Source organism: Melanotaenia boesemani, chromosome 5, assembly GCF_017639745.1.
Source record: "Melanotaenia boesemani isolate fMelBoe1 chromosome 5, fMelBoe1.pri, whole genome shotgun sequence".
Taxonomy (NCBI): domain Eukaryota; kingdom Metazoa; phylum Chordata; class Actinopteri; order Atheriniformes; family Melanotaeniidae; genus Melanotaenia; species Melanotaenia boesemani.
In genome coordinates, this window is record NC_055686.1 from 32,236,456 (window position 1) to 32,264,086 (window position 27,631).

The window sequence follows — 27,631 nt, forward strand, 5'->3', positions numbered from 1 at the left end:
CTCATGTTCTATCCGCGAGGACTCTGTTTTTTAAAATGGTAAACAAACATTTAGCCTACTATCAGAACCACGTCCCAGAAAACTTTCTAGGAAGCGTTCATCTCCACCTAGCACTTGGAAAAATTGTTCGCTATTAATTCCATAAAGAAGAGCTTTGGAATTGCCACAGCTGATGGGCTCTGAAATAAATCTAATCTAATCTAACTCGTTCCCAACAGTCCGGACTGCGCACCTTCATTTAAGTGTCGGGAGGGCTCTGGGGGGAGCGGGAAGCGTGGATGAGTAGGCCTATAGCACAGCTTCTGCTCCATTTCCCATTTCCACTTCACCAAAGCAAAAGCAACTGATACGTCCCGTTTCTTTTATGCCTCTTGCTATTGTTGCTTCCATGGATACAAGAAGCAGGAAGGCACGCATACTTACGCCATGACGTTCGTCGTGCAACGCGGCCTGAGATAGCAGCTGTCATGTATGCAGGAGTAACTGCACACGTAGTAAACAGTGAGTTCTAAAAGTTTCAGAAAGCGGAATATTGACCATAATCAAAATATTGATGGCATGTAAACACAACACCAGCAACTCATGCAAGACCAGCGTAGCTATCAGTGAAGACAGCGTAGCCTATAAGAAATATTATTAATGTGGCAGGGTGATACGCTGTGACGAGAGTGCCTCAGCGCATATTAAATCAATTATTAATACGTTAATGTTATTTATACAGCCCAAATCTTAAGTTCTCAAGAAGCGGTTGAATGCACTGTTTAATATATCCTGTAGTGGTACGTTGCCAAAGTAACAGCCTCTAACCACAGGACCTGCAGCTTGGTCGGCTGCAGCTTTAAGTCTATCAAGTGGAGGAAAGTGAGATGTAGCCCCTTACCGCTTGTGTGTTGCCGTCATGTGACATTTGGCGGACAGAAAATTTTAAGTCTGTGGACCCTCACCCTTGCAAATTGTTCTGTCCTCTCTCGTCTGGACTGACGGAGCTTAAAACGCCTACAGGCACGCTTTGGACTGTGGGAAACTATTTTATTCCATGCAGAAGTAATCTATTTATGCCAAGTAGTCGTATAATAAACGGGATATTGTGTATAACACTAGTTATGGGGGAAATGTGTCCCGGTGTTGGAAAGCACCCCTGCCACCTGCAGGACGAAGCAACCCGACGTCCTCTCACTAACTCTCGTGATATTGCTTTATTAACATTCAGGGGGGGGAATAGACCTAAAGGTATAGTTTTGGATTCGCAAACAACGCATAAAGCCCGTAGTGATTTGGGGCGAGAGTTAGTTAAGAACTGCTCGTGGACCCACAAATTAAAGACATACAATACTAAGCTTTGACAATAGCCAAGCATCCCTTGGAGCTATTTTGAAAATTGCCTATCGTCAGTGGAAAAAAACTGATTACTTTATAATATGCTAGCTTATGTTACAGATCCAGCTTCAATGAAAACAAAACAACGTTACTTACCGTTGTAAACAGCTATGCTAGCATAGTCATTGTGTCTGAGCGCGGGCAACTGATGGACCGGGTCTCTGTTGCCAGATTTTGCAGTAACAAGCGACAAGCCCTTGAAAACAAGCTCAAAATAAGCAACTTGCCAAGTCATAATAATAAGAAACTATGTCATAATTATGAGATATTATCTCATAATTATGACTTAAGTATCTCATTATTATGAGATAGTATCTCATTATAATGAGATACTATCTCATAATTATGACTTAACTATCTCATTATTATGAGATAGTATCTCATAATAATGAGATACTATCTCATAATTATGACTTAACTATCTCATTATTATGAGATAGTATCTCATAATAATGAGATACTATCTCATAATTATGACTTAACTATCTCATAATAATGAGATACTATCTCATAATAATGAGATAGTATCTCATAATTATGACTTAAGTATCTCATTATTATGAGATAGTATCTCATAATAATGAGATACTATCTCATAATTATGACTTAACTATCTCATAATAATGAGATACTATCTCATAATTATGACTTAACTATCTCATTATTATGAGATAGTATCTCTTAATAATGAGATACTATCTCATAATTATGACTTAACTATCTCATAATAATGAGATACTATCTCATAATTATGACTTAACTATCTCATTATTATGAGATAGTATCTCATAATAATGAGATACTATCTCATAATTATGACTTAAGTATCTCATTATTATGAGATACTTAAGTCATAATTATGAGATACTATGTTTTTTTTTTTTTCATCAGAGTGACGGAAATGGGCTTCCATACCGAGCGGATTATCGGGACAAATCTGCTTGTAACACACAACAGATCAAATGATAATTGTACAGAATAAATGATAATAGTCAGGATAATCAGGCGGTTGCCATCCTTGGTTGGGTGGAGGCAAAATCGAGACCAAAACAGCCTGAAAATCTTTATGTGTGTACCAGGCTTTAGTGACAATCTTCACAATTTCCCTCCCAATCGAACAGATCTGTGGACACCATTAGCAAAAGTCTAATGATCATTTAACAAACCTCCAAACTCTCAGAGTGCATTCACACCAGTATGTCTGAATTGAATCCTAGTTTGCTTGATAGTAGGTGTGAATAGACAACCAAACTCTGATGGGGATCAATGACGCAAACACTTCGCTTCAAGAGAACCAAATGCAGGAAATGGACTACAACTTATGTAAACAGAAATTGTCCTGCATTAACCAATAAATAAGCTACTTTTCTTGTTTGTTGGTTGTCTCCTTCAGTAATTCTTGATGCAGCGCCACCTCTGGCAAGGAGGGGAATATGTTATTCAACAGGTTCAATGCACTTTACTAGGTGCAGTGAAGGCAAACTTGGTTGCAACCCCCAATTGAACCCATATGTTTAGCAGACAGCAAGCGTGAATGCAGCCTAAAACAGCTGGATTGCTGCAGTTCACTCAAACTTTGATTTTCTGAGTTCTATATGTTAGATTTGAGAAAAAAGTCATTACTATATAACATTTTGACAAAGATAGATAAGCTATTAAGTATTTCTTATTTACAGTTTGTGTAACTTGTGGTGGGAAAAAATACTGTATAACAGCAGTTCTTTGCTCCATATTGAACCCAAATATGTTCTTCATATAGTTACTGTAATACTGACATTTTTAATGATGGCAAAGTTGTGTAGCAGGATACAGATGCATCTTATTAGATTTATTAAATTACCAGCTCATCAATCGCTTGCAATCCATTGGTGGCTGCAGCGGGTTGTTACCGTTTGGCACTGAACACTCACACCGTGAGGGTCTGGTTTGCCGGCTGGACTACAGATACTGCAGTAGCCACGCAACGCTGGGTAACCGACTGAAACAGACGTACATTCTTCACCTACTGCTCCATGTCGTGCCAGACGGGCTCGGTTTCCCCTCCCCACATCTAACTTAGCTACAGATGCTAAATTAGATGTGCTTCACTGGATAACCTGCTTCACTCCTGCTCCGGATGGCTTATCCCAGCCGTGGTGACATAGACGAGCGCTGGATCCACCAACCAGCTGGTGTAGTGACTGACACTGTTGATAGCGTATAGCCGCCCATTACAGTTTGCGTGTATGCAGGCAGGTGATTTTCATTTGTTTAGCTATGTTATACAGAATTATTAGGCAAATGAGTATTTTGATCACATCATCCTCTTTATGCGTGTTGTTCTACTCCAACCGGTACAGGCTTGAAAGCCTACTACCAATTAAGCATGTAAGCAATTTGTGTATCTCTGTAATGAGAAGGGGTGTGGTCTAATGACATCAACACCCTATATCAGGTGTGCATAATTATTAGGCAACTTCCATTCCTTTGGCAAAATGGGTCAGAAGAGAGATTTGACGGACTCTGAAAAGTCAAAAATAGTGAGATGTCTTGCAGAGGGATGCAGCATTGCCAAGCTTTTGAGGCGTGATCATCAAACAATCAAGCGTTTCATTCAAAATAGTCAAGAGGGTCGCAAGAAGCATGTTGAAAAAACAAGGCACAAAATAACTGCCCATGAACTGGGGAAAATCAAGCGTGAAGCTGCCAAGATGCCATTGGCCACCAGTTTTGCCATATTTCAGAGCTGCAACATTACTGGAGTGCCAAGAAGCACAAGGTGTGCAATACTCAGGGACATGGCCAAGGTAACGAAGGCTGAAAAACGACCACCACTGAACAAGACACACAACATAAAACGTCAAGACTGGGCCAAGAAATATCATAAGACTGATTTTATGGACTGATGAAATGAGAGTGAGTCTTGATGGGCCAGATGGATGGGCCCGTGGCTGGATCAGTACAGGGCAGAGAGCTCCACTCCGACTCAGACGCCAGCAAGCAAGGTGGGATACTGGTATGGGCTGGTATCATCAAAGATGAGCTTGTGGGACCTTTTCGGGTTGAGGATGGAGTCAAGCTCAACTCCCAGTCCTACTGCCAGTTCCTGGAATACACCTTCTTCAAGCAGTGGTACAGGAAGAAGTCAGCATCGTTCAAGAAAAACATGATTTTCATGCAGGACAATGCTCCATCACATGCATCCAAGTACTCCACTGCGTGGCTGGCCAGAAAAGGTCTAAAAGAAGAAAAAATAATGACATGGCCTCCTGTTCACCTGATCTTAACCCCATAGAGAACCTGTGGTCCCTCATCAAATGTGAGATCTACAGGGAGGGAAAACAGTACACCTCTCTGAACAGTGTCTGGGAGGCTGTGGTTGCTGCTGCACGCAATGTTGATCATGAACAGATCAAGACACTGACAGAATCTATGGATGGCAGGCTTTTGAGTGTCCTCACAAAGAAAGGTGGTTATATTGGTCACTGATTTGTTTTTTGTTTTGTTTTTGAATGCCAGAAATGTATATTTGTAAATTTTGAATTGTTAGATTTGTTTCCCTGGTGAAAATAAATAAGTGAAATGGGTATATATTTGTTTTTTGTTAAGTTGCCTAATAATTATGCACAGTAATATTCACCTGCAAACACACATATCCTCCTAAGATACTAAAACTAAAAAAGCCCCACTCCAGCTTCCAAAAATATTCAGCTTTGATATTTATGAGTCTTTTGTGTTCATTGCGAACATAGTTGTTGTTCTATAATAAAATTAATCCTCAAACATACAACTTGCCTAATAATTCTGCACAGCCTGTATTTAGTTTTCTTATTTTTGTGGTTGTTTATTTCTTTTGTTGGTTATTTTGTCTACTGAGGATTCTCAGAGAAGCAGACCTCGGTTATGTTAAAACTTGATGGATTTAATTAGGTATTGCTAAATCATTTAATTTGCTCAGCATCTTTGAGTTTAGCGGTGGTGGATTGGTATCCTGGTGGTGGTACCCCTCTTTCACGTGGTTTTCTAGGTTTGGGTAGGGTTTTGTTTTGTTCTTCATGTGTGGTGTTCCAGGGAGGCGTTGTCTGGTTGTTTGTGAGTATATAGTCCTCCTTCTCTTGCTACTGCCACATTCGCACTCAAACATAAATGACACATCTGGTACATGCTACATCACTTCCTGTCTTTGGTTCACCGTCTGCTTTAACACTGTAAGCAACCACACCAGGGTTCACTTGCAAGTGGACAGAGACTCCTGCTTTTCAAGCAGACCAGAGTTCACTTCTTTGTTTCGCACCAGGGTGGTCAGTGGAAGCAGACCAAGGTTTGTTTTAAGCAGACTAAATCATTTCAGTGTGAATCCACCCTAAGTCTGCAGAAAACTTGACTGTACAGGACAATATAGACCCGTGAGTGATCGTCTATGTTATGTACATATAGTCGGGGAACAGAGGGAACAAATGGAATTATAGGCGTCACACCTGTGGCGAATGCAGGTGTTTTGACATCCACACTTTTCATAGTGTGAGGGTCCAACACCCACACTTTTTTGCTGTTTTTTTTTTAGTTTTTTTTATAAACTTTTGCATTTTATAGACGTTGCTCCGATCACTCTGTACCGTTGTTAGAGGAAACAGAAGTTGACAGTTTAAAGTTTCTCCCTTAAGGATGGGTAATGATTTGCGGTCTCACCCACCCTGCAGAGGACAGGATGTGGTGGTCACAGCTCTGTGTGATAAGGGTCATAAAGTGTTGTATGCTGATGTGTTTCCCTGTTTGAACTTTGCTTGAACTTTGTTTGCTCTACTGAAGTGTGATAGCTGCTCAATAAAGAGGCTGCGCTGGGGTTGAGACTTCGGAGTTGACACCAGACACTCTCTGAGTGCTGAACCACCATCTCTCCCCATCGCGATGAAGCTGACTTCACTCTGAGTTCTTTGTGTCTTATTTTATGATAGAAAAATACCCATCAACCGTTGTACTGGGTGACTCTCCCCTCCCTCTCCTGTTGCTCTATGAATCATGACAGAACTGTTGGTGATCAACTCATCATCTCTCTTGTAGTTTATCATTTAGCTTGTGCTGAGGAGTATCCTGTTTCAGTTACATAGCTTTTTGTTTGCATTTATTTTATATTATTTTCATTAGCTGAGGTTTGCTGGTGACGCAGCTGTAAAATCTGCTGGTCATAATACAGCAGATGGATCAGGTTAAAATATCTAGCGAGTGTCAAGTTTAAACATGTGATGTCTTCTTTAAATTATTGGTGCTGTGCAGATGTTGGATAGGCAAGTGTCATGACGCCAGTGTTTGGACTCAGTAAATACTCAGAATCCCAAGGATGGGTATAAGATACTTTATTATACACAGGGAATGATAAGATTGTGCACTCCAGTCTCTCTATGGTCAGGCCAAGGGGAGTACCGCTGCGGTATGGGAGAAAGCTGCTGAGCAAAGGAGAAGTTAGTAGGGAATTCACTGGCCATAGGCCGGGATGCTGTATGGCACACAGCAGAGGATCCCGAGTATCTCCAGTGGGAGAAGGAAGGTTGAGTACGCAATCCGATATCTCAATCCTGTTAACAATTCCAGAGGTCAGAGAGCCAGGTGATCCAAATATAAACCAAGCAGAGTACCAGACAGGGGGCAAGCAGAGGCGAAATCCAGATCCAAACAACAAGGTCAACGACAGGCAGGCAGAGTTACAAAGGCTGGATACATACAGGGAAGAACCAAGACGATCTGGCAGAGAAGAGCTATCACCAACAGGTATACAAAGCGCTCAGCGCAGGTGGAGCGCATCAGCAATCATGATGCATGGGAGGAAGATGCCTTCAGGTCAGCTGGGAAATCTGAGCCCCGTACCACGGAGCATGACAGGCAGGTTTACCTTTTTGGAGCCATGAATATGGTGAAGGTAAATTATGAACAGGTTCTGAAATCCAAATCAGAGCAGGACCTTCTCTAACCAGGTGGTTGACGGGTAATAAAAAAGAATTTATTTATGGGGATGGGTATAGAAAAGTCTTGATGAGGGGCCAGGCAGGGACCCTGATCAGGAATTGTTTTAAGGCCTCGATTTTAGTAAATAATTGGCTGCTTATTCGAACTTAAGGGGTCATCAAATGTTAAATTTGGAAAAACAGTTGATTTTTTCAGTGTTTTTGTTGAATATATTGAAGTGCATTTCATGCTGCATTCACTGACAATTGGGACATCTGAAGTTTACCTAAGTGAATGTTAGTTTACACTTAATATTTCATAGCAATTCATTATGCCCAACCATGCCTTTCTATGCAGACACACAGACCTCTGATGGTGAAATTGGTATTTTATTAATTTGTCACCCCCAAGCCACAGTTATGGTTTAGAAATTAACTGACTTTGTTTAGTAGTGTGATCATACTGGAAGTAACTGAACCTGGAACAAGCTCAGACTCATTCGGGTTTTTCATCAGCAGGTTGTAGCTATGTGTGTGTTGGGTTGCTCTTACAATGATCATTCTTGCCTCTGTGGGTGTAAATAAGTCCTGGTTCAGAACCAGTAAACACCGTTTTCCATCACAGGTTCCAGTATCTGTGTGTGGTTGCCATATTGTGCAGCTCATTTTCGTGATTTGATATAAATCCAAGTGACTGTGTTAAATTAGCATGTGATACCATCTCATCTGCTGTTTTCAGCGTGTTGTGATTTCCCATGTTTTGCATCACCTGCTGCATCCTGCACACACTAGACAGCCATTCCCCTGCACCTCCACCTTCACATTCCAGGCAACAGTGCACCTCAAGCCAAAGGCCTCCCACTGATGTACTTTCTGAAAAAATTTCAGACCAACTTTGGTAATTTCTCCTAAAACTTGCTTGTGTTCATGCATGAAAAATGCAAGTAGGAACCAAATAATGTGCATCATGTAAAGGGAAACCATGATATGTGTACATACAGTCTGTGATGAAAATTTGTGGTGCTTTTTGATTACCTAATAAGATCCCTGCGAAGTGGACTGAACAGAGAATTCCTCCATGACATGGCAAGCTGTAGAGAGTAGTGATGTGGTACCACTGATTGCCTCATTGTGACCTGTGTTATGATTAATTCTCAGATGTTTAAAGTGGCTTGTGGTGTTGCCACATTACACGTCTTTCCACACACATTATGTGCTGCGTTGTTGCTGTTTATAAAGTTATTTCAGCTCCACATACGACTGTGTTTGTGTTCTGTCGTTGTTCAGCTGACCTGAGCAGAAGCACGCTGCAGCAACACTTACTCTGCTGTATTTCACATATGAATGAGGCAGGCGGAGGATGTAGTTCCTACCTACTGGGTGGGAACATTACAAGGGCAACTATCCTGTTAGTATAGTTACTTTCCACCGTGTTCCAGTTTATGATCAATCGTGTAGTTTTTGGTATTTGGGGAAAATATCAACATTCTAAAATGAGAATGAGATAAAATATCTGGTATTGGAGGCATTGATATTTCAGTATACACCGCTGGTAGAGAGCAGAAAAGATTAGTTCATAGAGAAGAGGGTCAATATCAGAGAGAAACTAATATTAAGGAGGGGGTTGTTGGCACTTCTCTTTAATGCCAGGGAACCATTGAAATCTGTATTATAAAAATTATTGTGCAGCTTTACTACTTTCATCACAGTGTCTTTAAATAAGTAAAAGCATCCAACTCTTTCAATAAATCAAAGCCATTTATTATAATCTTACAGGTATAAAGATCATTTAAATGAAAGAATATGTAAAAAATAAAAAAATAAATATGTTTTACAATACCTGACAAACCACTGTCTACTCAGTGAGCCTTAATAATTTCTTATACATATGTATATATATATATATATATATACATACATATGTGTGTGTGTGTGTGTGTGTGTATGTGTCTGTGTGTTTTGTTTTTTGTTTTTTTTCTGTATCCATTTTTTTTATTTTCAAAATCAATACAAGACTTCCAGAAAAAACAGGTAATTATTGGCGACTGCCATCAATTGATGTTATTGGTTGCAGTTAACAAGCTAATCAGCAAGAACGTTTAGCTAAAGCATCTCTCCATCCCTAAAGATTACTTTTTAGTTACCAAAACCTGCTAAAATCCTAAACCAAATTTTTAAAAGGAACATCTCACCTAACATGTGACGGTTATAGTAGTTAATGCTAGAGAAAACAAGTTTAGAGGTTAACTCAAAACAATAATGTTTAGCTATTAAAACTTCCCTTTTAGCAAAGATAAGAGGCTAGCTTAGCTGAGAAGCTGTTAAAGCTTCTTTTTGTTGCTAAAACATGTATAACAATAACAAAAAGAAATCATGTAGAGTGGTTGGGTGACCAGAGTCATTGATAATGCAGAATGTTCAGGATGAAGAAAAGATCTTAATGCCTCGTTTCTACATGCAGGACTTTTTATATGCTAGCCATACAAAACTCATGTATGGCTTGCACACTTCAGTTGAAAGTGCATTTCATTTCACATGGTAACTCTCCCAATCTCTTACAGAAGTACAAAGTAATACTTTCCATTTATCTAAGTATGTTGAAATATTTTAGCAGGATTTCGGTAAAAAACTTTAAGATGAGCCAGAAAGTTGGATAAACATAGTATGTAACATGCTAACAAGCTCCCTTGGCATTCAATAAAAAAATGACCTCTTAACTTGAATTATTAAAGTTGTTTTATTGCTGTAATTCCATGTATATTTTTAATAACACTGGATTTCTTCTATTGCTGATGTAGAAAATCTTCACGTTGAGCACTAGGTGGCGTGGTCGGTGCATCTGAAGAAGAAACTCATATGAAACAAGGTGTTAGCTGACATTCCCAGTACCGTGAAGCAGAATGTAGCTTTAGTTTAGCCTAATTGCGTTCATATCTTAAATACTAAAACACAGAGAGATACAGGGGACTAATATTGTTTAATGTTCATTTTCTGTATGTGGACAGTGTTTTTTTTTTTTTTTTTCACAACAGAGATGCAAAGCTAAAAAATATACATGGCAAAAATAAAAATACGTCAGCTTTGATTTGTTTTTGGTCTCATTACAAGAACTCAGCTTCGACACAGCTGAATAAAGCTTTATATTCTCTATCTACAGAAAAACTCAGAGATTTCTACTCACATTAAAACAAAGTAGAAATGAAAGACGTTCAGCTCTACTGCTTCACACTGGAGTACACACATTCTCTGCTAGCTTCACCCCGCTCCCTCCTCGATCCGCTGAACTTCATATCCCGCAGAGCAGCATAATGGAGATTGTTTTCATCCTGGTGACTCTAAGAAATAGAATAATGGTGTCATACCCAGTTTAAATCAACAATGTTCTGTAGAAATAACCTTCCATTTCAATTGTAAAATGTCACATTAGAAAAAAGTCATCTTTTCTGCACAAATTTGTATTATTAACAGAATTATTATTGAATAAGTGTGTGGATGAAGGCGGGGGCCAGATGATGTGCTCTTAAGTATTAAACTTTTATCGTGAATATTTTTAACAATGAAGACAATAAAATTCCTTTGTGTTTCATTTTCTGCTGTGAACTCCCAGATACCTAGAATTTGTTTCTGTAGCTCTGAATACAGAGTGACCACAGATTTTAGAGATCTACGCTGATTTACCTTTTTTTATTATTTCAAAGGATCCAGAGACATTGTGACATCAGTCTGAGTCAGTTACAGGAAGGACAGGAAAGTAAATGTAAATGGGAAGGTGATGTTCGAGGGTCTTAAATGAGTAACAGCATCAGATCTGTAGACGTTTAGTGAGTTAACTATAGCAAGAGATGGCAGTGTTAATCTGTCAAATGCTAACAGGTTAACGTTAACATGTTAGGACGCTATGTATCATTGACAATGAAAACGAACCAGTTTTGGTCTTTTTCTGCTCAAAGCAGAGGTAGGTTGAGAAGATTTTTGATGACGGGGGGCATGCAAGAGCATAGACTGGAAAAAGGGTGGCATATGTAAATAAGACCTAAAAAAATAAATAATTAAATGAGGGGAAATGAATGTCTATATTTGAGGAAACAAAAGTAAAATTTAACACAAATTTCTTAAATGCAAACAGCCAATTATATTTTTCATGAGCATTTTTTTCTTAGGATGATCGTAGGATTATTTGTCTGAAATCACAAATACGACTTTTATTAGTCAGTTAACTTTGCATTTCTGGTCTTTTTACATCCTCATCATAAAATGTAAAGTTTGGAAAAACCCATGTGGGTAGTTAGTGAGTCGATGCTGTATTATAATCAAGACTTTCATATTCTAGGGTCAAACGTGTTTATCTGCCACAAAAATAGATAAACTACATTAATCAAAACAATTTTATAAATAATATTTTTCAGGACTGTAACATAGCAAATCCCAATTCAACCCCTGGATGTAGGTGTTAAAACAGACTTACCTCTGCATGTGGAGCCGTGGCTGCTGAAGGAGGATCTGTTTATTGTAAAAACAAGAAAATTACTAAACAATTTTCACAACTGCCAGTGAAGTTTATATGCATGTAAAATAAAGATCACACAAGTGCTAATGTTCCTTTATAGTAAAACTAATGAGTGTAAATTTGAGATTTGCATCAGTTTATGCTGATGATATGTTTGTGTTTTTTTTTAATCAGGACTCTGAATGAGTTGATTAGACTAAGAAGACTCACGATGTAAGGTCGGATGTGTCATGAATTAATCAGTAATTCACCTTTTGATCTGTTGCTTTTTGTCTTGCACACCGTATATGTCAGGATAACCACCAGGATGTTGCTGAATACCAAAGCTCCACTCAAGACCTGCAGCAGCAAAGAAGAGTCTACAGAACACAAAACAAGAAGAAAAACAAAAAGATAATGTCACGTATCAGCTGTTATTTAAGGAAGTGAAGCAGCCTTATTGGGATGTTTGTTACCCTCCAGTTTGGTCCCATTTCCAAACAGAATTTGTCCACATGAGGCGACGGCACAGTAGTAGGTTCCAGCACTGGCCATTTTCAGATTGTACACACAGGTGTGTGTTTGTGTGTTGGTATTTTGTTCACACTGATCATTCCCGCTTCTGTAGGTGTATATTTCTCTTGAAAGAGCTTCTCCAGAGTCTTTGAACCAGTAAACACTGTGTTCTTCATCACAGATCCCAGTCTGTACTGTACAGCTCAGAGTCTTGGAGTCTCTGGTGGTATCAGATTCTGACTGATACACTGAGGTTTGGATTATAGAAACAGAACTTTTTACATGGACAATAATCCCCGCTAAATGTTCAAACACATATGAATAGCCGCTTACACAGTAGTAAGTAGCCGAGTCTGATATTTGCACGTTTGAGATCTTCAGGTCATTTTTACCTCGGCTAGTTTCTAGAGCAAACCGTGAATCTTTCCCAAACTCACCATTCAAAGAGCCATTTGATTTATGCTTAAAGAATTTAGATATGAGCTGGGGTTTATGACCCAGAGTTTGTTTATACCAAAAAAAGACCACTGCAGAACCATCTTCATAGGAACAATCCAGTTTCACATCCTGACCAACATCAACAGATTCAAAATGTAAAGATGACGAAGTCTTCTGAGCTGATGAGAGGGCTGCAGAGAAAACTGAGACAAAAATGAAAAATATTTTAAATAATGACAGGAAGCAGAGTAATACTAACAGATTATATTTAAATGTAATTAGATAGAAAATATTCAACTTACTGACTGCTCCCAGGAACAGACACATCACACAGCCAGCAAACACTGGAGGAGCCATTTTACTGAAATTTCTGCTCACTGTGAGAAAATAAGTGTGTTTTGATTTTTCAGAAACAGGACAGGGTGTGTCTGACCAACCAGAAATTACTGAGCGATCACATGATCAGAGCCTGCTTTAGTATTCATGTTAGACTAGAAAGGCATGCACAGGAAGATCTTCAGTAAGAGCAGAGCTGGAAAAGAAGAGCATGACCACAGAGTCACATCTGAAGTTAAGTGAAGCAAAAAGTGTCCTGATCTTTGGACAAACTGGTTTTAACACTGAATTTATTTAAACAGAACTGGACAGACTGGACTGGAAATGAAAAACTGAGGCAAGTCCTTCAATGTCAATGTCTTTTTAACGTTTTCCTGTATAAATTAAGCACATGTAGTCTATTTTTCAGGCTTATTAGCTCCCACGTTAAGCACAGCTAACGCTAAGACAGTGGATATGGCCGTGTTGGCTATGAAATCTGATAGTGGAATAGAAAGTCTAGACCAGGACTTTTTGAAGATTGCATTTCAGAAGTACATGTAGATGCATCTGCTCTGATTATTCCAATAATCTGATTAATCCCACTTACATTAAGGTCATTCAAACAGGCTCACTGCAGCCTCTGGCACGCTCTGACTCGGGTCTTTATGATCCTACTGTGAGGAACCGAGCTGGAGAAGAAAAGCTTAAAAAAAAGCTTTTATTTACCCCCAAAAAATCAAATATAAAACATTATATCAAACAACATATTAGGTATTGGGTAACTCAAAGTAACTTTAACTGTTTAAATAACAAGCAACATAAAAGAAACCAAATTAACCAAACAAAAACCCAACCTGACCTCACAAACAGGAAATAAAGGGGAACTTACCGGCTGATCTAACACATGAGGGGGTCCACAAATACTAACATATAAACTAAACAAAAAGGATTAACAAAAAGGACTGAGCAATTAAACTACTCAAAACAAAAGAACGTATCTAAATATTTAAAGAAAATAAACTAATGATCTCCCCTCTAGAGGGTGCTCTTACCAGCTCATGGCACTTCCTGGCCATGTGGCTTTGCCCAAATCTTCTGCCCCCCATCTTTCACACGCCCCCCCCCCAACTGTAAAAGAGAAAAGTACAAGTTAAACAAAAAAGCAAAAGTTTGACAGAACTGAAAATACAATAGTGCTTAAACTTGCATGCTAACAACAAAACTAAAACATTTCAACTAAGTTATAACAAATACGTAAATAAAATAGTCATAAGTGAAGAACTAACATAACTAAAATGTGTTGGTGTTTGGGGTTACCCCCTTTAGCTGTGTGGCTGTAGGTGCGGCCATCACACCTACAAAAAGTTCACAAGACACTTTTCTTTACGTAAATGGTGGACTGTACTTATATAGCTCTTTTCATATGTTAACTACTCAAAATGCCCGAAAGTAATGATCATTCTCTCTGTTTTAAATGGTTGGAACAACCAAAAACAACATAAAAGGTATTTTCCAGCGATCACGAACACATTCTGGTTTAAGGCTGATTTATGCTCTTTTTACATGTACGAGTAGTTTCCTCCGTTTCAACTGTCGCTGCCCTCAATTTTCCATGTGTCCTAGAATAGAATAGAATAGAATAGAATAGAATAGAATAGAATAGATAACAGGGGCCTGTGCAGCCATTAAATGCATCACTGTTTTTTCTTCTTTTTTGTTCCTTTCACTGGTCACACATCAGCTACACTGGACAATACTACCCCCACAGTTTCCAGAGGTACTCCTCTGTTTGCCGTGTCAAGGTATGCATCTGCAAGCTTTCAGAAAACAGACAAAATTACACATATTAGTCAAAAGGCTCCGTATCTATCTCTACTGTAGAGCATGAATGAGCCTTTTCAGTGAGCTTGGGTGACCGCTACGTCACGCCAAACTAATGAGGTACATGTGATGTTTCATGAGTACAAGCATTAATATTTTTACATACTAAAAGCAGATGACAAAAGTTGTGTTTTTATCTACAAGTTGGATTCTGCGATGTTATAAAAGACTTGCAAAGACAAAAAGGTTAAGCACTGACCTCTTACCGGTAGCATGTTTATGCAGTCTTTCTTCGGGATGTTGTTGGGAGCCCATTGGGTTGAGCATTAGGGACTGAGGAAAACATATGTAACAGACATATTTCCACCTAAAATCGTTGAGCATCATTTTATTGCTTACAGTAGCAGAAATATTACTATATTTAAGTAAAAAGTAATATAATGTATCTAAAACTACTTAATTCAGCTGATTATAATCAGCCTGTTGCCTGCTAGTTGTTAGCAGAGGATGTGCTTTGAGACCAGGCTTGCTCAGGTGTAAGTTGCTGTGACCTGGAAGCTTCAGGCCAGTCTTATTGTGCTTTAACGCTGCAAGGACTCATGTTTCCACCAGTGGAAACTTCTGCCGTCTAGTTCACACCACCTTCACCACAAGAGTGAAAGGTAAACAGCGCGAGACCACTGTAGACTGAAAGGTGCGACATACACTTACAATGGTATAAATAGATCGAAGGGGATTTTTCATGAGTTTGTTTCTTTCACTGTTCAGTATTTTACTGTAAAAGCAAAGACGAGGAGCCTATGACCTCAATAACACACAGATGCTGCAAAAAAATATGTTTTATTTTCATATAACACGATTTTACATCATACATTCAGTCATGTGATGAGTTGTTTTTAAACGGGAAGTTAATCCCTCGCTACTTTCTGCTCTTTACTCTGGAGTAAACACAAACACTGTCCAAGTTGTCCTCTTGATGAGGTCGTTTACTGCTCCTCTTCAGACTTAGAGCAGCATAATGGAGACTGTCTTCATCGCGGCTCTGCTGGTTACAGATAATCAATGAGGAAATCATGTAACAAACACACTGATGTGATAACATTATTTGACCTACCGCAGTGTCTGAGGCTGCAGAACGTGTCAAGTCTGAAACTCTTCCTGCAAAGCAAAACATGTGAATCAGCTGCCTGTTTATTGCTTAAAAAATATACTGATTCTCCAAATCTGACCTTCACAAATGCCCAGCTTTGATTTCAGCTTGTACAAGATGAAAGCCAAAAGAAGTAGCACAATGATGGAAACTGCCAGTGCTGCTCCCAGGAAATACACCAGGAGAGGAGAGATGGTGGTGGAACCTCCAAAAAAGAAGGAAAGAAACATATTAATAAGCCACAACATCCCCGGTACCGGCGGCTGATTACAGCTGGATTTACGAGGGGTTTATACTGTAGTTCCATGTTCATGCATTAGCATTATGCACGCATCCACCGATGTTTGCAGTGTTTTTCTCCACTTTTTAGCTACTTTTGGATATAAAGACATCCCAAAAGAAACATCACACTACAGAAAAGGTTATGGAGGTGATTTTAAAGACAGTGGGACAGAGCTGTGTGTCCCAGATTCTTTATTGGATGAAGAGGACCTCACTCAATAGCAGAATGAAAAACGCCTAGCTATGTCTTTACTAAAACATCTGTAACTTTGCTCTGTTTCACTTCAGCACATAAATATTTACAGAGATAATCTCCACATGTTGATTTGTGGTTTTCTGGAGTTTTTTGTCGGCTGCAGCAAATTTTCAGTTAATTTATAAATTAAAATATTAAAAAAAGATTAATGCGAAGAGAAAATCCTCATTTTTTTCCTTGTTCCATCCTGATTTATTTTAACACGGCAGCATCTGTGGTGACGTTTCCTCCTCTGATAAAATCTCATGAATGTTAGCTTCATTTTGATACCAAGATGGTTTACACAGGATTTGTTATTACTGAGAAATAATCAAATATTTTTAGGTATGTCATTTTTAACTGGAACCCCCCAAATTCCCTTCAGGTCTTAATAAGTTGACTATAATTGATACAGACTCAATGAGTAACTTCATGTCTGTTTTACAGGTTGAACACAGCTGTAATTTTCATCATCACCTACCTACAATCTCAACCCGTGTTCCCTTTCCAAAGACAACCTCTCCACAGGAAGCCAGAGCACAGTAGTAAGTTCCAGCATCGGAGGAGCTCGCAGACTCTATCACAAGGTTGAAAGTGCAGTTTGTCCACTGATGCTTTTCATCAGAGAGGCTTGTACACTGTCTGTCGCTGGGATACATGACTGCAGGCTGAGACCCACCAGGTCTGAACCAGTAGAGACTCTGATCTCCTGCACATGGATGAGCAAACACTAAACAGCTCAAATTCACAGACTCTCCCAGTGGCAGTCGTTCCACAGCGGGCTGATGGACAGCAGATCGTAAGATGGACAGAGACTTTCTGACATGAAGAAAAACTCCGTGTCCAAATTCAATGTGACTGAACACTGAAGTCCCACAGTAATACGTCCCCGAATCCGACAGCTGAAGGTCTGAGATTACCAGATCGTTCAAGCCTTTATGAGTTTGTGAAACAACTTGAAACCTTGTGCTATAAGCCGGGGAGAATCTGACTTCTGTGCTGTGCTTCATCCAACTCAATATGATGCGAGGTTTGCCACCCAGACTTTGATGGTACCAAGAAAAGAAAGTTACATCACTATGTTCACAGGAGCAGTGTAAGGTCACTTTCTCTCCAACTGTAACCGTCTTAACCCCAACATCCTGAATTATTTGTGATGTTTTGTTGACCGAAGTCCCCTGACCTGCAAAAAAGGCATAATTTTGATATATGTAGGTTCAAAACTTCAATTAAATTAATGCCACAGAAATCGTAAAAAATGTACTGAATACTCACAGATCTTATAGAGAAAGAAAAGAAATATCCATAGTAGCATCATCTCTGAAGCTCTGCTGGCTGTATGCTGTCTGTGACTGATGCATCCTTCTTTTATAGAAGACGAAAGCTGTTTGTGATTGGCTAATCTCAGCTGTTTGGTCTGAAGCCAGACTTTTGATTTATTCCAGTTTGATTGATCCGTCTGATCAGGTAACTGGAGGTAGAAGAGGTGATCGGTCAATCATTCTTGTTTCATATTATTAGCTAACACTTTACACACCAAGAAGACATCATTTAGCATTTCTTAGTAAAGGAATGGAGACTCGTTCACATCTGGTTCACAACAATGACCAAATGCAGATTTGATGGGAATTTTAGAGATTTGAAAGAGGAAAAAACCTGTCATGGCACAAGTTTATCAATATGTTCTTTGTTTGTCTTCCCTTCATAACAGGGACAAAGACCTGAATGCACACAAACATATGAGGATTTTTAGTATGAATGTAAACACCCTGTTGTCCCAAAAGATATTAAAACAGAGAAAATTATGCAGTAAGTAAAATAAAAAAAAAAACACAATATAAAAAATCTGAATACATATAAAAGTCCAGTTGGAAAAGAACAAAAACATGTCTTAATTAGAATTACTTAAAAATACATAGATTAGGACTATACTTCATTGCAGCTGTAGACAGACTGCTCTTTGCTTTAGAAATCATGTGTGGACATGCTTACAGGCTTCTAGGAGTATCTAAACATAGCATTGTGTAAGACACACTACAGTAGATTGTTTCCTGATAAGGGTCTGTCTTAAAGGACTGTACTCTGCACTTAGAGAAGTTCCCAGCAAAGGATATAAACATGAAATTCTGAGAAGCACATGTTCCATAAGACACACTAAGGTTTATACTATATATTGTTCTCTGTCCTAGATCCAGCTTCTGGATTATCTGCACTACTTAACACTGTCTTGCTCTCTTTCTTTATCTTCCTGTTTTGTCTATCTTTCTCTTGTCACTGCCAGACAGAAAACTTTCCATTTTTCTAAATCTGTTCTGTCTGGTTTGTTTATATAAGATGCACCGCTACTTGCAGCAGGACCGAGAGGTGGAGGTGGGGTCCCTTCAGGGAGTGGTCGGCCCCTGTCATTGCAAACTCTCCACATGGTCACTGCTCTGTCTTCATTCAAAGTTGGTTGGCAATCAGCGGTCCCCTTCTGGCTCAGGGCCCCAAGCATCTGCCTGTTGGCAAGCAGCGCCTCTTTTCAAAACTGCTGCATAAGTGTGCATGACTCTTCCTCCTCATATAGTCTCGGATGGGCTCTGCACCCATGGGGGATGCGAAGCCATTCAAACTTTTTCCGGGGAGAGGTTTCAACTTCAGTTTCTCAGCAGTTTTGACGCACAGGTTAATAATAGGATGAGGATCATGTTTTGGTCTGGTGGCTTTCGCAATGTGTTGGAAGAAGTTGTTCAGGAGTTTTAGATCTGAATGTCCAGAATCTAGTTAAGCTAGAAAATGCAGAAACGTAAATGTAAATTCATGGATGAACAACAGAAAAAGTGGTGCACGGGAAGCTCAGTGCATGACGTGCAAAGCAGGAAGCTGGAAGCTCACACCAGTTCTGCACAAAGAGATGAGTTTCTTTGTGTTTGTGTATTTTAAATATTATAATATATAAATATATATATATATATATATACATATATATTTATATATATATATATATATATATATATATAAGAAAGACACTTGGTCACATTTTATCTTTTTTTTTATCTTTTTTTCACCTTTTTAGCCCTAAACTTTATTTAATCTGTGGCCAAAAGGAAACAAAGAAGTTGCTGTTTTACGTAGATGATATAAATTCAGTAAAACTGTCAAAAGATCTGTGCAAAGTCGGCTTCTTCGTAATATGACAGCAGCCTTGCATGTGGACACATCTGTGTCTATCCACACGGTCGTGCTGACACATATGACAGACTGCATATGATTAACTACTACTTGTCCAAAGTTTACCAAGTTGGTAGGAACTACTTTTTCTTCTACCTGCCATTGTTGTGTGTGATATAAGGCACACATAGCTGTGCAGCAGCATGCATATTATGCAACACTGTACGAACTCTGAACTCAGCACTGCCCACTAGTGGAGGAACTGACTTAACAACCATGGCAACGCGCATAGAAGTATGAGGATGGCGACGTGTGACAACGTGACATGTTGTGAAGACGAACAGCGCTATTTACCCTGGTTTCATTAAATATTCAATAAACGTGACATTTTAAAAAGTAAGAATACAGCTGCAAAATATTTATTAGATAGATAGATAGATAGATAGATAGATAGATAGATAGATAGATAGATAGATAGATAGATAGATAGATAGATAGATAGATAGATAGATGCTTTTTTTTTACCTAAACCTGCCTCAAATCTTCCATTTACAAGTCTGAAGATTGTCTGAGACTAAAATCTGCTATTCAGTCCTAGAAACGTGTAAATACAGGGTTTAAAGTATTCCGGCACCGTGCCGGATCTCCAGCTTTTCACTATGATTTAAGAAAAAAAAACGTAACTATGGTTATAGTGGTCGAGACTCTGAATTGGCTCTGAATTGTAGAAAAGGAATTGAACAATAAACAGTATTAAGTCGGAAATTACAAATATATTCATCTTCGAAAATAAGCAGAACTTGCTACTGCATGTGTTTTCAGTGTTCAGCAAATAGTGACAATACGCCAAGTTAATCTGTAGCATGTATCTCCGAGTGGTCTTGAATGCAGCATCCAAGCCGGCGGTTGTTTTACCAGAATCAGATTTTAAAAAATGGAGAGTAAATTCATGAAGCCAGGGAAAGACGTCCTAATTGACAACGGCCTTAGAACCAAATGGCGCTGGGCATGGATAGAAGAAGAGGTGGAGACGGCAAGCAGGTTAGTTTTTTTAGGAGATGCTGCCAGAAACTAAGAGAGCCCGGTAGGCCTACTTGTTTCTGTGTTGTGCTCGAAGAAGCTGGTGTATGCAACTAGCGGCAAAAAGTTCTATTAAAAGCCACAAAGGAGACCCCGTTAGCAGCTCGCGCTCTCCAACATACAAGTCGTTTGGCGGCGGGAACAACAGCCACAGCTGACGTAGCGGCCCCGGTGACTGATTCATGTTAAAGAGGAGAGGAGTCAAAGCCCAACCAAAAAAGAAAGAAGAAACAGAACAGGAAAAAAAAAGCGTGTCAATGAGCTGTGGTGATTGCACTGGAGGCTTCAGTTTAGTAGTTCTCAGTTTCTGAAGTAAACTGTATTTATTTTCTATTCATTTCATATAAAGTTTAATCAGGTCTTGGAGCACTTTAACCTTTTTGTTGCTGTTATTAATTGAACTGACTTGTAGTTTAGTGTATTAAATTGCATTTGTTTATTTTGTATTTTCTATAACCTAATTTGATATTGTTTGTTTTGGGGGAAAAAAACGATGGAAATGTTACTTACAGTTCACTGTTGATCTAACTCTTTTTTATGTATAAATTGCCCTTTACTGAAAAAAATGATTGCTTAATGAAAAATTTAAATTAATTAGTCTGACTGAGTTTCACATGTCCTCATAACATTATTGCCTTTTGTTTGCCTAGTGTGTATGCGTCAGATCCGCTGCACCTCCGCTCCACAGAAAAAAGTTCAGGCTCAGGATTTTTTTTTTTTTTTACTTTAAGCCCTGTAAATAAAATATGTATCATTGAATATATGCACGGTTTAATTTCCTATGATAGGAAAGCATTTCAATGCTGCAGAGCCTTGGCCCAATTAAACAACTGAATGTGGAGGTGAGAAGTGCCACACTGAGATCTGATTTGCTAAGTGGAGTAGAGGCAGATTACTTGTATGCTGTTTGCAGAGTAATTCTAATATTTTCTCTTTTCTATTTGGTGGAGATGAAAACTTAACCAAGGATGGATGTTATGGAAATGGTGTGGTTGTGAGGACGACTTGCCAGTCCTTGCCTTATTAGCATTAAAATGTAACTGATATCATAAGGTGTTCACAAGCTTTGCAAAAGGTTTACACAAAAAACTCAAATGAAAAGACGACTGCAGCCTGTAACACGTTTGTCTTTTGACCTCTGTGGTCTGGATGCTCAGGTTTCGAAACAGCTGTGGTAAAATATGTACGACTGTTGATCCAGTTAAGACGAAGCTTCAATGACCAACAGTCTTTACACCTAAAGCCTACTTCCTGAGGTGTGTGCACTGACAATGAGATGGTGTGACGTTCAGGGTTTCTCAGTGTGAGTAAAAGCTGAAATGGAAAAAAACTGCTGTTCTTATTTTAGATAACCTTGAGTCAGGCCACATGATGAGCTGAAACATGAGGCTGTGCTCATTGTTAAAAGCCTTTAATGTTTTTTAAGAACAAAACTTATACAACTATCAATGTGATTCATTTACTCTAAATTTACCATGTTGAAGATTTGAGTTTCCAAAAATCAAGTTCAGTTATTATTGTTTTCTCAGTTCTCTAGCAGTGACCTGCTGTGGCTTAATGTACCCAGACATTGTTTAGGAAACCTCGTAGTAAACCAGGAGCATACTGATTTTAACATATGCTGATGTAGATTCTACAACTGTACTTCTGTTTTTTGGTTTTTGAAGAGGTGTGACCTTTCATCTAAGAGGCTTCTCCACTTCCAACCAGTTGGTGGGGGGTCTGAGGTTATTTATTAAAGCTTCATTTATGCTCCCTTTACATACAAAAATAGGTACATCCGTGTCAAACATTGTCAGACATCACTCATTTATGTTGGTGTGGTTGTTAGAGTTCACTCTGATGTCAGTTTCAGACAATAAGAAACATGAAAGAGGTGGAGTAAATCATGTAAACGTACATTCTCAGGAAGAGACATTAAAAGATGCAGGCCTCTAGACGTGGTGGTGGTCTGTGCAGCCATTAAATACATCACGGTTTGTTCTTGTTCCTCTGGTGAGCTATAATGTGCAACACCGCCCCCAAAGTTTCTGGTGGTACTTTAGCGGAAAATGAAGTGAAATATAAAGGACGCAGAGGACAGAAGACTCCATCCATATTCATATTTAACTTAGAGCATAAATTACACTTCAGGCTCATTTATGCTCCCTTTAAGTACGTAAATATTTACATCCATTTCAAGCATCACTGCTCTCATACGTTCATATATCCCTTAGGTTGGCCTGGCTGTTAGTTGATACATGTTACAGTGTTAAAGGAGCAGTGTGTAACAAAATCAAAGGTTAATGACAGTAAAATATAATTAAAAACTGTTTCTGTTGGTCTCGCTTTACAAAAATACTTGTGTTTTTATTCTCTTACAATGAGCCAAGACTTGAGAGAAAAGCTCGATCTGTGTGTTATTTCTACAAAGTCCTGTTAGTAATAAATTCTGCTTTCTTCTTCTGGTCGGCCTTTATGCTGCTATATCTATTGATGCATTCATTTTACATCATTTTAGCCTCAGAATCTGACAGCTGAGGCTGGAAACATCTTGTCTGCATGCTGACTGGGATTAAAAGGCTTAAAACCCAAACATACCAAAAATAGTAAAGAATATCTTGGAGTTTTAAGGATTTAAGCTGATGATTAAGGTTTCAGCAGAACTAGACAAAGCTAGTCGGGGCTGTGCTTAAATTAAGATTCTATGTTTTTTATTCAAAATGTTGAAAGTAGGTCAGAAACACTGAGACGTACCACCATGTGGTAAAAGTGGGGTTTTTTTTCCACTGTACTTCTGATAATGAAGTAAATTTAGGTCAGTGAGGGCCAAATAAATTTCCTGTGTGGTTCTTTAACGGTAAACAAAGAACAAATGCCTCCTTTATGTTTGTATTCTTAATTTATCCATATATATTAGTCAAAATCAAGAACATAAATGCAGCTGGAGCTGTATCAAAAGATCATAGGCCTTCACCAACCCTGGCTCCTCCTCCTCCTTCTCTATGTTTTCTATTAGGGCTTCAGATGAGCTGCATCATGCAGACGCCTCATCAGTGTGTCTTTTTGTTCATGCATTGCATGTGTAAAGGTATTCGTGGGAGAGTGAAGTAAAGGAGCAGAGGGGGTTACGGTGAAGTGGTTGGAACAAATAAGCTGCATGAGAAAAACGACCACATCGACATCCTGCCAGGACGGAGGGAGGTGGAGCTGTTAAAACCACTGGCGCTGAGCTCGCTGTGAGTGGGCTTGACCAGAGCGGGAACTCAGAAGCTGCAAGTGGTTTTTTGTTTCTCATCAAGCAGAATTCTGCAGCAGCTGAAAACACATCATCTCTCCATGAAATTACATGCAAATGAAATATTTTTTAAAAAGTATGTTGTGATGTTTGTGCATTCACATGGTTGAATCTGTAGCTAAGTAACACAAAGAAGAGGCGAGTGTTTATGTTGATAGAGCATGCTGCTTTCATGGTTCAGATGTGAACTTTGTGTGTCAGACGACCACAAGAAGTCATGTGAACATATCGCTTTGTGGGTGGACGACTCCTTTTAAACAGGACACGCCTGTTTGGCTTCTATCTCAGAAACACACATACACCTCTTGTTTCTCAGCTGTTTACTTTAAATAACCATCTTTCTCTGATGTCCTGCCCACATCAATTGGACAGTTCAGCATCATGACTGAGAGCTTTGCGGTGTCTGCTGCACCCTGCTGTCCAGCAGCCAAACTGCACACAACTGTTCTGTACTGAAAATAACTAAAATAATCTTAAAGGGACATTGTGAAGCATTTTCTGTTGTTTACTGGGCAGAATCTATGTCTGCTTGTATGTATGTGTTATCATTGGTGTATTATGACCTTCTCTAAAGATCTGACACATTCTCGTGAGTGAGGAAATTTAGATTTATTTATACATGACAGGTAAGCTGGTTGCGAGCCAGAACACAGTGACTGAGACACGGTAGGAGAAGATAAATTACTAATAATAATTTACAAAAATGCATCAGCAGCACGGGAACCATTTCACCATGGCCAAGAAAGCGAAAAAAGGGCACTTAAATGCAGCGTGACCAGACCATAGAAAAAAGGAGGACCAACGTCGTGCTAGCCTTCCCCAGGTGGAAGGAATTCGAGAAAGGAGAAAGATTTTTAAAGGGATGTTGAAGTTGCAGCTTTCTCCTCAACAAGTAAGTCAACGGTACTGCCTAAATTAGCCTAAAGCTGACTTTTCTTATTCGGTTTTGTTAGACAGTGTTGCTCGTTACCATGGTTACCATGGGCAGCGTAACCTGCTAAAATACACCGGCCTCATTGGTACAGAAGTATGTTTACGTGGATTTTAGTCACTTTCGTAGTCAAAGTAAATACCGGCTTTCAGTCGCAGTAAGCCGGAATAAGAGCCAGTGGGAAGGCTTTATAATCTGGTTGTACTGGGACAAAAACCGGTGCTGTGTTCACAGACAGTTTCCCCATTGAGCTCCGTTCCTCCTGTGAGACCCAATCTTTCTGATCGGTGTTGTCGAGGCTTTTTGAGATATGCTGCAATAGATGTTTGAAAAAGTGACGCACTAAAATGCACTATATTATATATTACTACGATTCCAGCATTAGATGGAAGTAATTCTTACACAATGTCCCTTTAACACAGGTTAGTTTTTTGCAGATTTAAACTGGCTTCATGTCCATTTTCAGATTAATTTTGAGATTTGTTTGCTTACTATAAAAGTTTTAAATAAAATCCAGGGATCGACCCAATCACTGAGATCACCTAACCAGAACTTCTTAGATCTTGAAAGTTGTGTTTTCATCTTTGGCTTTTAAATCAAGCTCAGTCTGAGTACCATTAGCCCTTAAAACTACAAGTAATTTTCCATTCCTTTTTCCATACATTTGTGAAGCACTTTGGTTTATTTTTAAGTGTGCTCCATCAATAAATTTGACATTTGACCCAAAAGGATTTATACAAAATAAAACAAACATTCATCTTATAAATTATTTTTTTGGTGGTATTTGCTTTGCAGTGCTCAAAAGTAGAGGTCATCACAATACAGAGAACACGGAAATCACATGAAAAATGATGATGTATGTAGACAAAGTTGCTAAGTTTTAATAAAACTTAAACGTAAGCAGGATTTAATCTGATCAAATACATTCAGAGCACAAATACGCCTGTACGTTGTTTGTAGTATCTGTGTTTTTTTGTCTGATTTAACAGAAAAATTACTTCCTGGGTGAAAATCTAACTCCAGAATAAACTGTCTCATCCTCTGAGCTCCTCTGTCTGCTGCTCCGCTTATTCCTCAGCTTGAAGTCCAGAGCTACGTACTGGACAGCATCCATCGCCTCGTTCTGCAGGACATCAGAGGGCTTACATTACCGGCTTTGTCTGACACCAACATGCGACTCATTTTTACCGGATTTTATGAACTAACCTGACTGTCGGTGGTGCATTCAAGCTCATACGGTCCTTTGAAGAAAACAAGATCAAGATATGTTTCAGAAAGCTAAAACCTTTTATCCTCATCAAACTGATTAATAATAATTACCTGTACCTTCAGGATGAAGATTTTGTCTTCTGGCCTTTTTACAGAGAATAAACAACACGATGATGTTCAACATGAGCGACGCAGCCAGAGCTGCAACCACATACTGCACCAACACAGTGTCACAATTTTCCTCTGAAAACATGGAAAAATGTCACACAAATAACAAAAAGATGGATGAAACATTGTCTAAACACGTTTCTTACCTCCAACGTGCAGTTTTGTTCCCCTTCCAAACAGGATCTGTCCACACGAAGCCACGGCGCAGTGATACGTGCCGGCGTCCGACCACTTCACATCCCTCTTAGACAAACTGTAGACACAGCTGTGTGCAGGAGACCCGCTTTCAGAGCTCCTAACACACCTTCTGCTGCTGTTCGTCTGGATGAACATCGTTCCCAAATGGGAAGTTTCTGAATCCCTTTTAAACCAGTAAACATTGTGCTCTTGGTCACTAGTTCCAGTGAGAATGGTGCAGTTCAGAGACACAGAACCTCCTGGTTGAACCGATTCAGATTCCGGCTGTTGGAGGAAACTTCTTAAACTAGACTCTGGAAAACAGGAAATCCATGTGAAAACAGTTCATTTTAAACAGCCGAAAATGACAAAACTGAGGTTTTATTACCTTTTAACATCAAAAACGTCCCTTTGTTAAACTTCGTGACTGTAATGCTGGTGTGTCCACAGAAGTACAAAGCTGAGTCTGAGTCCTGGACATCAGAGATGTTCAGGTGGTAGAAATCTTCTCCAGGATGAATTGAAAATCGTCCTTCTTTAAAGTTATTGTAGAAGACGTTAGCTGAACCTTTGTAGATGGAGGAAATGATCTGAGGTTGCTCCCCTGCTAGCTGCTTGTACCAGCTCAGATGTTTGGCACTGGAGGCATAGAAACAAGGCAAAGTCACATTTTCTCCAGCGCTGGCATAAATCACGTCACCATCTGAAACACAAGACAGTTAATGGCCACTGACCGCAAACATAATGGTCAAATATCTCTCCCGGGGCCTCCGTAGTCATATTTACTATAAAGATTATAAACGCAGTGACTTACAGGCTGTCTGGAGGACAAACACGAGCATGTAAAGCCTGAGCATCCTTCACTCTCTGATGTTCAGACTGCTGTTTCAACAAAGAGGTCACAGAAAAATTACAGATACAGCGGAAAAGGGCTGTACGCAACCAGGTGCTATTTGTGGGTGTGAACACTGACACCAAAGGAAGTAAGAAGCTCTGATTTCACATTTCATCTTATTTATTTGACATATTTTTTATTTTAACACATTCATAAGATTGTTTCTCAGCAGCTATAATAGTTTTCTTGTGGCCTGAAGAGAT

General features: G+C 39.1%; 3 protein-coding genes across 5 annotated transcripts; all 3 read right to left on the reverse strand.

Annotated features, from left to right (window-relative positions):
• Positions 1–9,077: 9,077 nt before the first annotated feature.
• On the reverse strand, positions 9,078–13,956 carry LOC121639889. Of its 2 annotated transcripts, XM_041985483.1 has the most exons (7): positions 13,661–13,956; positions 13,038–13,112; positions 12,258–12,938; positions 12,054–12,161; positions 11,761–11,795; positions 10,477–10,630; positions 9,078–10,134 (listed from the first exon to the last, which is right to left on the reverse strand). In XM_041985483.1, the coding sequence occupies exons 2-6, from the start codon at positions 13,090–13,092 to the stop codon at positions 10,511–10,513; spliced, it is 999 nt and encodes a 332-aa protein (XP_041841417.1). In that variant the 5' UTR covers positions 13,093–13,112; positions 13,661–13,956; the 3' UTR covers positions 9,078–10,134; positions 10,477–10,510. The 2 variants fall into 2 exon arrangements, with proteins under 2 accessions (XP_041841417.1, XP_041841416.1); XM_041985482.1 differs by lacking the exon at positions 9,078–10,134 and having other exon boundaries at positions 10,146–10,630.
• Positions 13,957–15,754: 1,798 nt separating this feature from the next.
• LOC121639879 lies at positions 15,755–17,890 on the reverse strand. 2 transcript variants are annotated; one of them, XM_041985465.1, is made up of 5 exons: positions 17,817–17,890; positions 17,023–17,724; positions 16,104–16,229; positions 15,989–16,032; positions 15,755–15,916 (listed from the first exon to the last, which is right to left on the reverse strand). In XM_041985465.1, exons 1-5 carry the CDS (start codon positions 17,857–17,859, stop codon positions 15,794–15,796), a joined length of 1,038 nt encoding a protein of 345 aa, XP_041841399.1. In that variant the 5' UTR covers positions 17,860–17,890; the 3' UTR covers positions 15,755–15,793. The 2 variants fall into 2 exon arrangements, with proteins under 2 accessions (XP_041841399.1, XP_041841398.1); XM_041985464.1 differs by having other exon boundaries at positions 15,755–16,032.
• Positions 17,891–25,838: 7,948 nt separating this feature from the next.
• Positions 25,839–27,393, reverse strand: LOC121639891 (M1-specific T cell receptor alpha chain-like). Its single transcript, XM_041985485.1, has 6 exons — positions 27,348–27,393; positions 26,922–27,236; positions 26,503–26,847; positions 26,306–26,431; positions 26,186–26,220; positions 25,839–26,102 (listed from the first exon to the last, which is right to left on the reverse strand). The coding sequence occupies exons 1-6, from the start codon at positions 27,388–27,390 to the stop codon at positions 25,974–25,976; spliced, it is 993 nt and encodes a 330-aa protein (XP_041841419.1). The 5' UTR covers positions 27,391–27,393; the 3' UTR covers positions 25,839–25,973.
• Between the last annotated feature and the right edge of the window lie 238 nt (positions 27,394–27,631).

Excerpts from the sequence above, each read along its gene's own strand:
- LOC121639889 (XM_041985483.1), bottom strand. The coding sequence starts at position 13,092 with ATGGCTCCTCCAGTGTTTGCTGGCTGTGTGATGTGTCTGTTCCTGGGA. Across the intron at positions 12,162-12,257 it reads AAATGGGACCAAACTGGAGG|ACTCTTCTTTGCTGCTGCAG; the intron begins GTAACAAACATC and ends TGTGTTCTGTAG. Across the intron at positions 10,631-11,760 it reads CCACGGCTCCACATGCAGAG|AGTCACCAGGATGAAAACAA; the intron begins GTAAGTCTGTTT and ends TCTATTTCTTAG.
- LOC121639879 (XM_041985464.1), bottom strand. The coding sequence starts at position 17,859 with ATGATGCTACTATGGATATTTCTTTTCTTTCTCTATAAGATCT. Across the intron at positions 17,725-17,816 it reads TTTCTTTCTCTATAAGATCT|GTCAGGGGACTTCGGTCAAC; the intron begins GTGAGTATTCAG and ends CCTTTTTTGCAG. Across the intron at positions 16,033-16,103 it reads AAAGCTGGGCATTTGTGAAG|GAAGAGTTTCAGACTTGACA; the intron begins GTCAGATTTGGA and ends TTTGCTTTGCAG.
- LOC121639891 (XM_041985485.1), bottom strand. The coding sequence starts at position 27,390 with ATGCTCAGGCTTTACATGCTCGTGTTTGTCCTCCAGACAGCCT. Across the intron at positions 26,848-26,921 it reads GACGTTTTTGATGTTAAAAG|AGTCTAGTTTAAGAAGTTTC; the intron begins GTAATAAAACCT and ends CCTGTTTTCCAG. Across the intron at positions 26,432-26,502 it reads AACAAAACTGCACGTTGGAG|AGGAAAATTGTGACACTGTG; the intron begins GTAAGAAACGTG and ends CCATGTTTTCAG.